The sequence below is a fragment of the Tympanuchus pallidicinctus genome, unplaced genomic scaffold (genome assembly GCF_026119805.1).
Source record: "Tympanuchus pallidicinctus isolate F22 unplaced genomic scaffold, pur_lepc_1.0 scaffold5, whole genome shotgun sequence".
Classification (NCBI taxonomy): Eukaryota; Metazoa; Chordata; class Aves; order Galliformes; family Phasianidae; genus Tympanuchus; species Tympanuchus pallidicinctus.
The window spans coordinates 26,102,593-26,118,165 of record NW_026294769.1 but is presented as its reverse complement, the minus strand read 5'-3'; the positions used below and the strand labels follow the sequence as shown (position 1 = coordinate 26,118,165).

At 35.9% G+C, this 15,573-nt stretch overlaps 1 protein-coding gene across 12 annotated transcripts in view; it reads right to left on the bottom strand.

Annotated features, from left to right (window-relative positions):
* The window catches only part of PIEZO2 (piezo type mechanosensitive ion channel component 2), a 289,987-nt gene that overhangs the window by 39,729 nt on the left and 234,685 nt on the right, over positions 1-15,573 (bottom strand). For 10 of the 12 annotated variants that reach the window (XR_008211266.1, XM_052704103.1, XM_052704107.1 and 7 more), the window contains 7 exons: positions 14,641-14,737; positions 12,355-12,514; positions 9,832-9,921; positions 7,346-7,467; positions 6,467-6,538; positions 2,578-2,681; positions 1,037-1,135 (listed from right to left, as the gene is read on the bottom strand). Coding sequence is in view for 11 of the 12 variants with exons in the window: in XM_052704103.1 (XP_052560063.1) it covers positions 1,037-1,135; positions 2,578-2,681; positions 6,467-6,538; positions 7,346-7,467; positions 9,832-9,921; positions 12,355-12,514; positions 14,641-14,737 (744 nt within the window). In the remaining variant the exon portion in view is untranslated. The remainder of the gene's footprint in view (positions 1-1,036; positions 1,136-2,577; positions 2,682-6,466; positions 6,539-7,345; positions 7,468-9,831; positions 9,922-12,354; positions 12,515-14,640; positions 14,738-15,573) is intronic. The other 2 variants (XM_052704102.1, XM_052704104.1) reach the window with 1 other exon arrangement.

Genomic DNA, 15,573 nt, shown 5'->3' with positions numbered 1-15,573 from the left:
CATGTTTTTAAAATTAGCATCTACAAATTACTTTGGAATATTAAAAGCAATTTTATAAACTGTCAATCTGAATTTTATTGAACATAAAAGGAAAAATACTTTGTTCTTTTTTGTCCATATGCGCGATCATGGAGAGTAAATTGTTTTGTTACTGTTGATAAGAGAGTTCTCTTCCAAATCTCTCAAGATCTGTGTATTTATTTTAATATATCTGACTTATCCAAAAAAAGCACCATGTGTGCAAATGCATGGGATCAGAGGCATCAACTCCTCTTTCCTTCATAATAGGTGCTTGTCAATGAAGCTGATCTGAGAGAATGGTGATCCTTAAGTGAAATAGCAACACGTTAATCACTGAAAATTAAACTCTCAACATCTCCAATTGAACAGCTGGCTGAGATGGTGTATGCTACCCACAGTCACAGTATGAATAAAGATATCAGAGATAAAAGGAAGGTTTGGAAGAGAGTAGGAAATTAGAATGAAGAAAGGTATTTGTTTAATAAAGGTATTATGAATACATATGTTAAACAGTGGACACTGTAAGAGCTGACTGGGTGCGTATAGGTATATTTAGGTTTTTACTGCTGGTCAAAGGCAGGAAATCATACATGTATTCAAGGAGGATGTAAAAATCTCTTTTTATGACCATGAAGCCAGAAAAGTTGTCAGACAATAACTTGGTGCAACAGTATGTGTCTTTATAAAAATTTTACCAGCTTTCTGAGATCAGTTACCAGGGTGTCCAAAAGAAGCATGCAACTGGATGGGATCATCTTATACAAGAGTATCAGAAGAAATCAAGAATTTGGGTCTGCATTTTCTCTCCAGTGCTGCACTTAAAGGCAAGACAGACTGCTTTTCTTGTCGCTCCATCACTCCAAAAGTAAGAAATGTATTGCATTTAGTAGGAATTAAGCTTTACCTTCCATTACTTTTTGTATCATTTATATTAGAGGAAAAATGCAGACAAGGACAGAGGTATATGTTACACCAGGATGGGTCACATAATGAGCACTAACAAAATGTCAAGTACCTTAGCTGCTTTGATTAAATACTGAAGAATAGTTTTTGGTAGTTTAATGACAGACTTTGGCAAGGCTAAAATTGCTGAAGCAAATTTTCCAATAGCTCTCTATAAAGAAGGACAAAGCAAGAGCAATTAGTAGAAAATGAGAAGATATTAATAGAACATATCTATTGCATGATCATATCTAATTTATTTAGAAAGGGTTTAAATCCATCGACTCCACTATAAAAAAAAGATCACAGGTGATGTCTATAATACCTGCATTATCTAACAAATAAAATCTTAAAATTTTCCCTTGAGGTGACTATTGCAAACTATTTACACTAAAAAAATTTTTTTTTTTTATAAATTAAAGTAATTCTGCAGCCTGTGCCACAGAATAAGTTCTCTTTGCTGGTATTAACACCACGTGCATTGTGATGGAAAGCATACGAAGCATACATGATCTAATGATGAACAAATTTTCATAAACAAACACAATATGACTTTCCAGACAAACTGTCTCCTGCATGAAGCCACTCATGTTTAACATACTGCATCTTCATGTTTAACATACTGCAGAACTGTTCACTGGTCATGGAGGAAGCTGCCTGCTCTTCCTTGGGCTGGGCTTTTGGTCATGCACCAGCTCTGGAGCAAAGTAAGCTTGTAAATGTGTGGAAAGGCATATCCACAAGAAGTTACTTGTTTCCTTGAGATTTTTAGAGTCGAGAACCAAAACCATTTGCAGTATTTCTGAAATTCTTCAACAGCTCAAATTTCAGTTTTATAAAGATTAAAGCAATCTTATGTACACAAGTGTTCCACTAACTTTCTCACCTAGGTCCTTAATTTAAGCCAGTGTGTTCAATAATCAATGCTGCAAAGATCAAGCAGTCTACTAATAGGAATCCAGTTAGGAAACTTCAGCTATATTTTTATCATTATATCCTTTTACTTAACACAATCCATCACTTAAAGTGCAACATTAACTAACACTATCCTGTAAAAGAAATGAGAAAAAGTGTTGTGGTTGCTTTTTATATTATAAGGCTCTTTATAACCCAAGCATATATTTTTTCTGGTGCATTAGTGTGTCACTAGTGAAAAAAAAATAAATACATAACAACAACAACTAAAATGTCTTTTAAGTATGTGCTTTTTCTTCCATGAGAAGTTGCTTATTTTTGGGTTATTTCTTCATGGAATGACAGCGTCTACTCAAAACTAGAAAATCACTAATGCATTCTGTGGCAGGAAAGACAGCCTCCTTGCTTGTCTATACAGCAATACAGAAAAATAAAGCTCAGATTCAGAAACTTTGTTTTTGATTTTTGTTTTCCTCTGGCAGAAGTGAGTGAAGATATGATTTCATTATAGCTATTGTAGGAAATTGGCAATGCTTAAAACAAGTAAAATTGCATTTTAAATTGGCAAGAAATTTCATTTCCAATACTTTTCAGATGTACTTTATATGTACTATCTGCTAGAATATATCAGCCTGTATTAGGAGAAACCTAAACTGTTTTTTTCAGCTGCCAGCTACCAAGGAAATTGCTCAAAAGTACCTGAAATGCAGACTTTTTTCGAGGCTCCTCCTCTTCTTTTTTCTCTTCTTCCTCTTCCTCTTCACTGTCCGTCTCAAACAAATAATAATTTCCACTTCTGACCACTAAGTGAAACAAAATAATTTCTTATTTTTCTGAAAAGTTCTATTCTGAAGTGCCCCAAGACCTATCAATAGCCAACTATTAATCAGGATAGCCAACTCATAATCAGGAGAGATGAAAATACAGAAGACATGAATAGGTCTCAGATAAATTATCTGATGTTAGTCTGTGATACTTTTGGGCATGGATGAGAAGTATACAAGAATATAAGGGAAGACTGAGAGAAGAAAACAAGGAAATAGTTTGACGTTTATCAAGTTACAAGGTATATTTTTATGGAGTTTAGTATGAATGAGTTGAGAAGTGAAGGTAATTTGAGGGAGTAAAAAGAGCCCAGCAGATAAATGAATGAATTTATGTAAACAGTACCACTGGACAAAAAATAAAGAAAAGCTCTTTAAAATGCTCAGGCATCCTTCAAACTATGGAATGGTATAAGTCAACACTTTCTTCAGACTTTTAAGTTTTGGTGAGTTAATGGAAAACCTTGGTTTGTTTCGAACAGATCACTTGGATTCTATGAACACAAATGAGTTTCAATTTTTTGCCCACGGATTCAGAAAGAACCTGAAACCTTGGTACAATAAAGATGCAGTGACTAAGCTAGGCCTTATATCCTTGAACAGAAGCAATGTTTTTATTTCTCAGATGGTAACAGGCCTATAAGAATAAATAAGGGAAACAAAAGAAATGAAAAATAAGATAATGAGCAAGAGAAAAATCAAAATCACAGCATTACATTCAGCAGTGAAGACTGGTAAATAACTTCTGCATTTAAGCTGAAATATTTAAAGGAACACTTACTCAGATGAAAAGTCACACAATTTGGGTATATGGAGCAATACATACTTATATTGCAAAGTGTATTTAACCCTCATTACAGGCATCTGGAAAACTGACAATAGCTTTAATTCCATTCAATCATACCTTGAATTCTACAGAGATGTGCTGTACATAGGTGGTCATACAAAACAACAGTAGAAACCTCAGAGTGCACACACTGTGAAATTTGCCAGATCTCCATTAGGTTATAATTTCAACATCTAAAATTCCCTCACAGGCAAAATTCTGTGCATAATTATGGCTTTGTAACACCCCTGAAAGCCTTGCAGAGGGACAGAGACTTCAGCAGTTCTAATTGTTGAACTGAGGTTAGAAGCCTGGAAATTTCTTGGGTCAAACAAATTAATCATTTTGCCCAGGGCCTTCTAAGAAAGCCTGCTTAAATGCACAGAGGATATAAATGTATTCTAAGAACCAATAGTCTGCAGTTCTCTTCCATAAAAAAGTGTCTCACAAGCAGTTACAGAAACTGTCCACACAAAAGATCAGCAGGATAAGGTCTGGCATCTAAGAGAAAACCTACACCACTGTGCAGCTGTAAACAGCCTCAGAGCAGCACCTGGTCAAAACTGGAAGGCCTTAGCTGGCATAAAACAAATTAGAAAGGATCTCCCTCCAAAATTTTTCAGTTAGAGTATATCTAAGGGTACACCATAATGTAGTAATTACACCCCTTTTACAACTTAAGAGGGAGGTATGATTGAATAGCAATAATGCACTCTTGCACACATCAAAGTGGAGTAAGAAGTGTGTCAGTCACCTGCAGGGATTATTACAGTGCTCAAACTGCAATAATAAAATAAATCATGGCTAGATTGGATTCATGGCCCCTCTTCCTACTGCAGAATGAGACTTTCTCATACTGAGAAAAGGTACTTGCAGGCTTAGTGGAATGAGAATGGAGGAGGCAGGAGGTGAGTCTTGCAGGAGAAGTCATATAACATTAGCATCTGTTTGTGCCCAGAGGGAAAGAACTCCCCAGAACAGCTGCAAACTCCATTTTTTTTTCTTCTTGGTCAAACACAACTCTGAACCCCAGGAGAAGCTGAGGACCTCTAAACACGTGGCCTGCTGATCTTTGTTGGGCTTCATATCTGATCCACAAACACTAAGAACTCAGAGAGTTTCACTGGGGAAAGCCTCATACGTTTTTCTCATCTTTTCCACTCAGACTCAAATTCATGACTGCATTTTTATTCCTATGAATATCAACTGAGGCATTCTTCTGTAGAATAAACTAAAATAAGTGGTATAAGAATGAAAATAACAATCTAAATAAACATCAGAGCTGGGATAAAAATTTGAGCTTTAGCAACCTCAACAGCATATATACAGCCACAACTCCATTGTGAGAAAAACAGCCACTGGAGAACGCTGCAGGGTTACAGCACAGTGTTTCAAAAGGATAGATGGGGAATAATAGATGAGAAATATAATTCTATATTGTTTGTGAACTTGCAGACACCTACTGCAAGTGCCATGTTTCAGTGTGGGGAAGTGTGGCACATGGCACGCAATCACTGTATGTAGGATCAGGGTCTGTGATGTTTCCCACAAGGTTTTGCATTATTGCAGTAAATAATTTCAAGGGTGCTCACTGTTGAAATACCAAAACATAAGTTGCCACCTAAATTAAATAATGAGGGTGAAAGAAGTAAAAGCCAAAGTCAATGTCTCTCTCTGAGCAGTTCTTCTTACTACAAAACCAGTGGTGAATAAACATGAGACCATATCCCGTTCCTTCAAAATCACTGTAAGTTGGAATTCTACAGCAAAAACTCACAAACTAGAGTTTTAATCTGTTTTATCATTATTGTTCTTAGTGAAAACTACAGGAAGTTTGTTTTCACAAGACTTTTGAAAAGGGATAGGTCTCTCTAAAGTGGCATTGTGCCCTTTAGAAAAATAAAAATAGACATAGTTTATTTGTGACTTGATAGAAATAAGCATCCAATATTCTGTTAAACACTGTTGGCAAATATATATGCTGGAGATATAAACAAATACACAAACATAAATTAAGGAGTCTGTAGATGTGTAAAATTATTTCTAGGAGTAACTCTCGATAAAGTAAATGACAAGGCATGATACAGACATTTATATTTAACTCTGGTCAGTGCTATATATCTGAATATTTTTAGAATCTTCAGAACATATTAAGGAGTTTACATTTTATTTCCTTGAACAAAGATCCAATAGGACATCAGATTTGAGATTGTAATCTGCTCAGTTTTCTTCTGTTTCATCCAATGAATGAATATGGATGAACTCTTATCTACTTGGACTGGGATGGAAATACATTAGAATACCACAATGGAACAATGATATGAGAATAATAATTTCTTGTGCACAAGGCTGAACGTAGTTCTGCTCTCAAATAAACACAAAAATATGTAAATAACAATATCAGAGATACTCAGCTGAGCTCTGTGTTCCTGATGTGGGAGCAGTCTAGCTGCCTTACTGTGGCATTCGTATTTCTACAGCTGATCACAGTATCACTGAAGGACCATAAAAAAGATCTATGATGTGTGCATATTAAAACAAAATTATGACTTAGAATACATTAGCAAACCTTCACATTTGTATGGTTAAATATATTGTACCTTGCAGCAGGGGAGAGTTTAAGACTTTTGAGGCCAAAATTTTTGGCACATACTTTTTATCTGATTTGATATCTTTCTAAAAATGCCCAAAATGTCATAAGCTATGCTTCCAACATAAAAAAAAAAAAAAAAAAAAAAAAAGTATACATATCAAAATATGGTTAACCTTCCAAATTAAATATTTGGAAGTAGAAATTATTTGCTAAAATAAACAAGACTTCTATCAAGTCACAATCTTAAAATCAGGCATAAAACAAACAGGTCAGGGAATGCCTTCATTCTGGTCAAGGATATAAGGGTTAAATCCACTTATTTGTAAAATGATTGAGAAAACCTACTGGAAGCATGATCAACCCAAGGCCGCCACCACAGCTTTTTTTTGCCCTTGGCTTTCTCTTTGTCTGCTTCTCCTAAAATGAAATATGTCCAAACATTAATTTTACAAAATGAGAAACGTTCATTATATTGATAAATCATTTTTCATTTCTCTCAAAAGAGCAAAATTTCATGAGCACATCAGATGTCAGAGTACTGAATGCATTCAGTATAGAAGCCATTTAGAAGCATGACCACCCAGCACAAATACTTTAGGTTTTGCAGCATTTTGAACAGAAATCTATGCTAAAACAGCTTAAAAGTTCAGTTTTGCATTTTAAAACATACAGTCACTCTTCACTGTAATAACAGTGAATAATAACTTCTCTTAAATCCCTCTAAATTTCAGGCGCCAAAATTTTAGATCCAGTAAACGTTGATCCTAAGTCAGTGCTGGAAATGTGGCGCTAGACAGATATCACTTATCCATTCCCACATTTAACAGCATTTAAAAAACATACAAATATTTCAGCAACTGAAAAAAAGCCTCACAACATCCAAAAAACCTAGCTAGAAAAATGTGAATTCCACCTATTTGTAGCTTTGTAGTTTATGCACAATAATTTTGCTCAAAACAAATCTCTGCTGCTATTCAGCTCTTTGCCAACAACCTGAAGTTAACCAAAAGTAATCTCCAAGCAAACCCGTTTTCTCTAAGTCTTCTTGCAATCAAAAATCTCAGATTTTTTTGGCTTAATTAAGCTTCAAAATGTTTCTGAACAATCAACCTTGTTCCATGATGAACAATCTGAAGAATGATTTCTCACTTGCCCAACATTTCTATTGTCTATTAGGTCCTTAGCGCTCAACTGCATTTATGGTATGACAATGGCTAATGGTACCTTCATCATCTTCTTCTGAAACCTTCCGAATTTCAGGCCCTTCTGTGGAATCCTGTGTCATGCTTAGCATCCTCTCTTTACCCTTTTTATATTTTTGCTGCCTGGCTTTGATGCGATCCATTCTAGCAAAAGGAAGAACTTTATTATATTCTGGTCTTCACCCCTTTCAACACACTCTGAAAAAGAGCTGTTTAAATTCATTCATACACACATGAACAATTTAACTAGAAGGGTCCATTACATACTGTCAATAATCTTGCCTTTAAAAACAGGGAGATAAATGGCTCTGAAGGGGCTGGCTGCAAGGGCCAAGCCTGGAGTTTCACCCACTGGCAGAACTTCAGTCAGAAGTGAGTTGCCTGCTAATGCATGATGGTTTTACCTACTCCCCTTCAACTTTCTTTCAGTTATTGGAAAATGAAAGAATTGCTGCCAGAGCTACAATACAGCAAATAAAGTTCTGAGAGAAAAAGGACTTCTGTGTAATGCAGTGGTTTTCCTGAAACTTGCCACTCAGTCAGGAATGGTGCTATTCCTGCACTACCTGTGCTACATCCATCTTCACCAGTAATACTCTCATGTGTCCTACATATCTGCAACCACAAGAGACTTAAACTGGTTCAGTTGTGTTCAGATGCAGGCAGACCTCCAATTTTCCTTCTTGCAACTCTGTAAACAGCATAATCTGGTCCTTTAGGTCTTTTGTCACATTTTAAAAAGCAGTACTAAGAAAAATGAAATCAACGATAACAAATAATTGCAACACAATTTGGACTAGAAACAAATCATTATTTTTAATAAAAATATCTGAGCGCATATTGATCATTAGTCTGTCTATATGTTAAAGAAAAACCACTGACTGAAGAGTGGGCACTACTGAATGAATTTAAACAGGCATCTTCTATTGTTGAAAATACTGCAAATATGAACTAGCGATTTTTACAGAAGTATAAATTAGCTTTGGAGATGTAAGCAGTACTATCTCTTTGATCTTAAACTGTGTAGAATTAACTGAAAAGAATGATTCCTGAGAAAGACACGTCTCCAACTACGAAAAGGTTGATTCAAGCACACCACAGTATCAGTAACAGCCCAGTACATCTGGTGGGAAACCCCAAGTGAACCAGCAGGGAGCAGGGACCTGCAGCCTTCTGGAGTTCCAGCCATGAAATAGAAGGAGGTTTTGACATTTGGTTAGGAAACAGAAATGGCTTTTCGTGCATGGTGATGGAAGGACTTTGATAGCTTTTTGCAGTTACTAAACAAGAATGTTGGCTGGATACAACAAAAAAGTAGACAGCATAAAGAGAAGTAATCTCCAGGACAGTTAAACTGAAGGAAAATATTGTCTTTGAAGGTAAAATATATATTTATGTAAATTTTAACCAAACACAAGCTAAACTGAATAAACAGGTATGCAACAACTTTTACTAGGAATTCCAATATACAGAATGAAATCCTAATAATGCTTAAGTCAATGAGAATATTGTATTCATTACAGCAGAGCCAGGATATTGCTCATTTGACTTTCAAATATAGATTTCCTGATTCAGCACTTTGCTGTTCAGATTTCTGCTTTTTTTCTAATCCAGCTACTATGTTTTAGCCTCCCATGTTTTAACCATCTATACTTGCACCTTCAAGTGAGATGGCATTAATGTGGCACTTCTTATTAATAATGCACCTACCATTATTAATAATGTGCCTTTTCATGAGTTTCACAGTGGAAATAGCATTTCACTGCCTTCTATCCTACTTTCATGAGAGAGAGGGAGAGAGCAACCAAGAGAACAGCAGGGTATTTAGTAGAAGGGAAGAAAGGTAGAAAGAGGAAAAAAGATTTTTTTTTCACATTTCCTCACATCACATGCTTTCACGCCATACAAAATAGAACAACCCAAAACTACAGAGTGAGCTGGACCTCTAGAAGAAAGCAAAACATAGTGTATGTGGTAACATAAAATATCTCTTAAGCGTGGTCACATAGCTATAGTACTCAACTATGGAACAGTTAGATGATGATCTTGTTAACCTGTCATCAATAAATTTCTAAGATTTAGAAGAATCTTCAGAATGAGTAAGGATGTTTACATCTTCTCTCTTTATTTTTACAAAATAACTGTTTACATTTCAAAATTCTGTTTCCATTTCAGTAGGCACATCAGAACATTTCATGCTCATTTTTTATGTCAACCTTGCAACCCCTTGTCCTAGAATCGCAACTCTATTTCTGAATGAAAATTAAGCCTACTCAACATGTTGTATTTCTAGAAAAGATGATTCTGAAACTGAGTAGCACTGAAAAGCCTAATATCTCTGAATACCCAGAGCAACCGTTCTTTACTTGCAAAATCATAATTCAAAAACCTATTAATCATTTCTATAAAATAAGGTGCTAGATAAATACCAACAATCAGTGAAAACATAAAAACATATACATGTGCATATATATACACATATATAATTATACATATGTAAATACATACTGTCTTTTCAGTTGATCCATTGATTTTTTTTCCTCTTCAATTCTTGCCTTTACTGCCTTAACAATTGTAGCCTGGAAAAGCTCAGCACCCCTACAGCAGAAATGGAAGCAGAAGAAAGGAAAAGAGAGGAAAGATTAAATGTTTCCAAGTTTTTTTTATGACAGCTAATCACTTCATTTGCTGGAAAGAGATAATCAATGAATCTAGAATATTAATTCCTTTACAGTCAATTATTTCAACTGCTGGGTCAAACACTGTGATCCCAAGTTGGCCTAAAAGTTTTAAGAACTCCTGTAGCTATTGATGGGTGACTTGAGTTTCCAGTCCCAAAGAATGCAGAACACGGACAAGTTCAGGGCTGAGTTAGGACCTCTTGCTCACTTCCAGGAGTTGTAATCTTCACTGTAATCATCTTGTCCTTCTGCCTCATAGCGACAAGAAGTTATGAGTTAAATCCAGCTCAGGACTTCATCCAGAACCATAATGAACATAGCTTCAGCTGCACTTTAACCCTCTGAATGTTACAGCACTTTCTATCTGTTGACACAAACCTTTCAGCAGATTTCTAGCTTGCCAAAATCATTTGACTTTTATTTCCTTAGAAATGCAACTGACTCAGTGACTTGGATATCCAGAACATGAGTCTCTACTCTTCCCTCATTCTTTATTCACTCAAGAGCTCTCAAAAAGTCTTGAAGAGTCTCAAAGACTTTCTCAGAGAAGTAGAATAGATTTAAAGCCTTCTCTCTCTTTTTTATTTTTGTAAAGAAATCAGTAAGTACATCTCTAGATTCAGAAGATTACTTCTAACTAATTTTTCAACCATCTTTTCTGAGAGATTTTTGGTTCTTCCATGTAATACGCAGGATAACTACAGTAATGTTTATTTCCAAATGAATTTTTTTTTTTTTTTTCCCAAGTATGGTAAAGTACAATAAAGGATGATGTGTTCTTCTTAGCAACTTGATCACTCCTGAATTCTTATAGACTGTTGAAAATTGACACTGGAGAATCATCACTACTGTTTGAAACACAGTCTTATTGGGTAAGGAGTTTTTATTTCACAATTAACTTTTACTAGAAGACAGGTTCAGGCTGTACTGTCTGGATCCAAATATGACCTTCTTCATAGTCCAAATAAATTAAAAGCTTGGATTTTAGCAATGCAAACAGCCAGCTAAAAAAAGTTAATAAGATTGCTGTATTTATATAACCCTTCTTCCTGTAGCATCTTAGTAGTTCCTGGTCAGTAACACATTTATCTTTACAGAGCTTCTGTCATGGGCCACTATTGTCTCCCCTTTTGCTGATGGACAGGTTCAGCATCTCACCAAGAGACACAAAGCTGGAAGTAGAAACCAAACGTGTCTTTTTTTCAAATTCCAGTGCCATTTAGATTAATCTATTCTTCCTTCTTGATACAAACTCTCCAATTTAGAAGGTATTTTGATGTTCATGATATTGCTTTGTTCTATGTTCACTGTGAATACAGCATAGGGGAAAAAAAGAAAAGAAAAAAAACAGTATCCAGTACTCTTTGGCATTATCACTGAAATTCACCCCAACGCAAAAGTCTGAGAGAGTCAGCAGGGGACTTAGGCATACATCTTCAGGTAGTCCCATTTGCAGCAGAGAAATTGGTCAGCACATGTAGCTAAAAATGTCTCCTTTTTTAAGAAATTCCAGGAGAGGAAAGGAAACGAAGGTTTAAAAAACTAGCTCTTTTTAGGACATGCAAGTCAAATTTGCCCTCAAATGTGTACAGAAATCAATCTGTTTTTTTTTAGGGGGGGGAAAGAAATACCATAATACACTTAATCCAAAATTAACAAAAGTAATCCTTCAGAAATCTTACTGAAATTACAAACAGTTTCATTTTCATCTGCCTTATTATTATAAAACAAAAACAAAAAGACAAAAGAAAACAAAACAAAGCAAACAAACAAGAACAGGAGAATGGCTGCGGTAGTGTCAGCTGTGAATGGATGATAGTGAAAAAATATAAGTAACAGAACCAAAATGACACTTCTTAGCCACATCATAGTTGGATTTCAGTGATGCAACACTTCGTGTCTTCCTCAGTCAGATACAATTACCTCTCTGCATTTTTCCCAATCATTTTGGGACATTTTTTGGAGATGTGATTTCTACAGCCCATTTTCTCAGACTCTGATCTCAGAATGTTTTCTTTCCAAGACTTAGAACATTTGTTGACATCTGCTCCTATACATACCGATTTGAGAGGCTGCTGCAACACACATCGACTTCCACAGCTTTTAATTAAAGCTATGAAAGCATCAGATACTGCTTGGAGAATTTAATTTCTATCAGATTCTTAATTGTTTTCTCATGCGCTGTGTCAGAGTTGGAGTTGCAATTATTAATTTAGCATGGATTGTTTAATTTAGCATGATAAATCAATGTTAACTACCAGAACTCCATTGATGCTATCTATCATAAACAGTAGGGCTTTTTTGAGTAGTCAAGCTGTTTATATATTTATTTACTTTAACTTAATGTTACCTTGATGCCAGGATCTGGGAAGCTTTTATATCTGCAACCACATGAAGGAAGTAATAACTCATGAAGACTCTTCTTTGCAGCAGCAGAAAAGCAAAACATATACTGTCCCAGATGATTCCTGCTTCTCCACTAGGTAGTTTACAGTCTGCATTGTTGGTTGCTGGAAAAAAGAAACCATCAGTGTAAGAACTGTTGTAATAAGCATTTTTTATAATGTTTAATCATTTAAATCATGCCATGAAAATGGTTTTAAATAAAGCTTTTAAATTGAATTGAATTGAGGTCCTTTCACTTCATTTTTCTTCAGAAAGCTGACATGCATTTCTGTCTGATGTATGCTGTAGATTCTTTTAAAGCGGACTGGAAACATTCCAATGATGTGCTATGACATGAAAACTGGGTATTCACCAAAAGTGAAGAATTTTGAAACAAATTCACTCTGTCTTAGTAAGTACTTGGAAAAAAAGAAAGCTTTTTTGGTTAGATTGAAATATTTGATTTCAGCACTTTTTAGAATGGCATGTTTTACGTTGTTTTTTTTTTTCATTTCAAAATGACTTTTTGTCTCATTTTTCAGTTAAGAGCAATATCAACATGAGAATGAAATGTTTTTTTTTTAAGTCAAAATCAACTTTTAATTGACTTCTACCACTTCATATATTTCATTTTCCTCTCCACAACCCAGTTCGCAGCAATCCTCGAATGTTTCTTTCCATTGCAGATGAGAAAAACCATTTGAAACCACAAAACTGCTTCCTTTGGGATAGGAGGAGAAAGGCAGAGAGGAAATCCCATTCCTCCTGCCTCTAGATTTTGGCTTTGGATATTTCTTCCTTTCTTTATTTATTCTCTAAAGACAATTCTCTTGGGTATACTCAAAAATTAAAACGGTGGTTTTTTTTGTAGCTGGACTATAAACTGAATGGCCTGCCCTGCCCCACAGAAGGGAGAGAAGGACTCAAAGGACAGTCTCTGGCTCAAAGTTGGCTTTACAAGCAAACCAGCCTAACAGGTCAGGAAGCTCAAGCTCCGAGAGCTTCAAAGCCTGCTGTGCTCATCCCCTGGGAAGTCAGAAAACCATGTCTAGGTTTCTGATTCTGCTCAAAAGGTTTTGGATAATATGAACCACCAGGCACCAATTATCTTGTGAATGTACATCTTTGTTTTTCCTATCTTTATATCCTCTTATCTATTAGAGTCAGAAACAAGGATTTTTGAAATAGAAATTCAGAACTCTGCTGCAGACTCACTGGAGCAGAGTTTAAAACAGATCTGTTTTAAATTCTGCTAAAAAATATTGGAAAAAATCGTATGTTCTCATGGTATCAATGTAGGACAAAGTGCAGAGCTAAAACAATAAATCATTGTGGGATCCAGGGTCTTGCTCCCCATTTTTCCTTCAACCCTTCTCACTTCCATCCACAGATACTAACCATTCCCACTCTGTTACCATCACAAGCTTGAGAATGATCATTAAAAAAAATTACCACTTTTATGCTGGCTCAGCCTCTTGCCGTTTCAATGAGCTGAACTGGCTTACCCTTTCAGCAGCTGAACAAAAGGAGGAGTGAGAGTTTTCAGCTGAGTGGTGAACTCAATTTGGAAGGTGAAACCATACTCCCAATTATGCTGAATGGTGAACTCAATTTGGAAGGTGAAACCATACTCCCAATTATGCCATCAACTGCATATACAGGGAAATTTTCTTGAGCTCCAGCATCACCAGACTTTATGTTTAAAGCAAAGTAAATGTGTGTATGTGAGTGGGGGTCTAGATAGTTTGCTTATCGTAATAGTATATCCCCTGATTCTATGAGATCATAGAATCATTGAATGATTTGGACTGGAAGGAACCTCAGAGCCCACCAGTCCCACCCCGTTCTATGGGCAGGGCTGCCCTCTAGCAGCTCAGCTGCCCAGGGCCCCATCCAACCTGGCCTTGAGTGCCTGCAGAGATGGGCACCACAGCTTACATGGGCAGCTGTGCCAGCGCCTCACCACCCTCTGCCATTTCCCCTTGTCCTATCCCTATCTGCCCATGAAAAAAGTTGCTTTCCCTCCTGTTGGTAAGCCCCCTTCAAGTATTGGAGGGCCACAGTGAGATCTCCCTGATATTTCCAGTTTCTCGCTATTCCATATATGATGAAACTTGCTTAGCTGCACTTACATGCAAGACATTTGCACAAGGTAATATGTCAAGAGAGGACACAGCTTAAATATGGTAGAAGATTTCAAAGGTGATCCACTGTTTATAGCAAATTACAAAGAGAAATGAGCCATACTTACGGATACGGTAGCCTTTAACTGTGCAAGCCAGACTAAATGCCTGAATCAACCAGCAACTATTCTGAATTAAAGACTCAATGTAGCCGCATGCTCCTATCTGTGAAGTAAAAGAACAGTTTCATCTAAGAAGGCATAGCAGAAATAAAAATAAGAAAAGTATTGCATCTCTTTAAATTACATGCAAATATTTAGACTGCCACAGGCTGTTTTACATCTCATTAGTAAAACAGAGATTAGTCAAAGACAGTCTTTACCAGGTGCACACAACACTTTAAACAATTTGTTCTTCTGGTTATCCATTGGATAGCAGGTATGTGGTGTTGGCTTTGTTTTTGCAGAGAAAGTGATATGTCTGTCATGTGATGCAGTGTGACAGCTAAGCAACTTTTATAAATCACTGAGTTAAATTTGAAAACATGCACAGACAAGCTGAACATATGCATAGCCCCACTGAATTCCCAAGCATAAAATGAAGCACATATGTAAGCATTCAGAACATTTGCAAATTCAAACCACGTATAAATCAATTTTATTTCAGTACAGTGACTTATATAAATGTAAAAAGAAAAATGTCTGCTCTTTTCTGTCCAGCACTACAAATGCTCAAAGCTAAGAGGCAATTGCCAGGAATAAATCTAAATTTATCTTTCATAAAGTTTTAAGCACTGCCTTGTCTCAATCACCTATTAGTGCCACTGCAAAAATCTGATCTAAAGACCTAATGTAAGAAAACCATTAATACCTTGCAGAAGTATTTAACCTTTAATTATAGAATGTCTGTTCTCATCTGAAGCTCACGCTAGTTCTAAAGGAAAACAGAATGCAGCTTGTAATGCTCAACCTCACTAGCTACATTACATCACATAACTGTACTTACTATTGGACTTGAAAATTCTAGTTTTAAATAAAAAGTTTAATTGAATGTGTGCTATT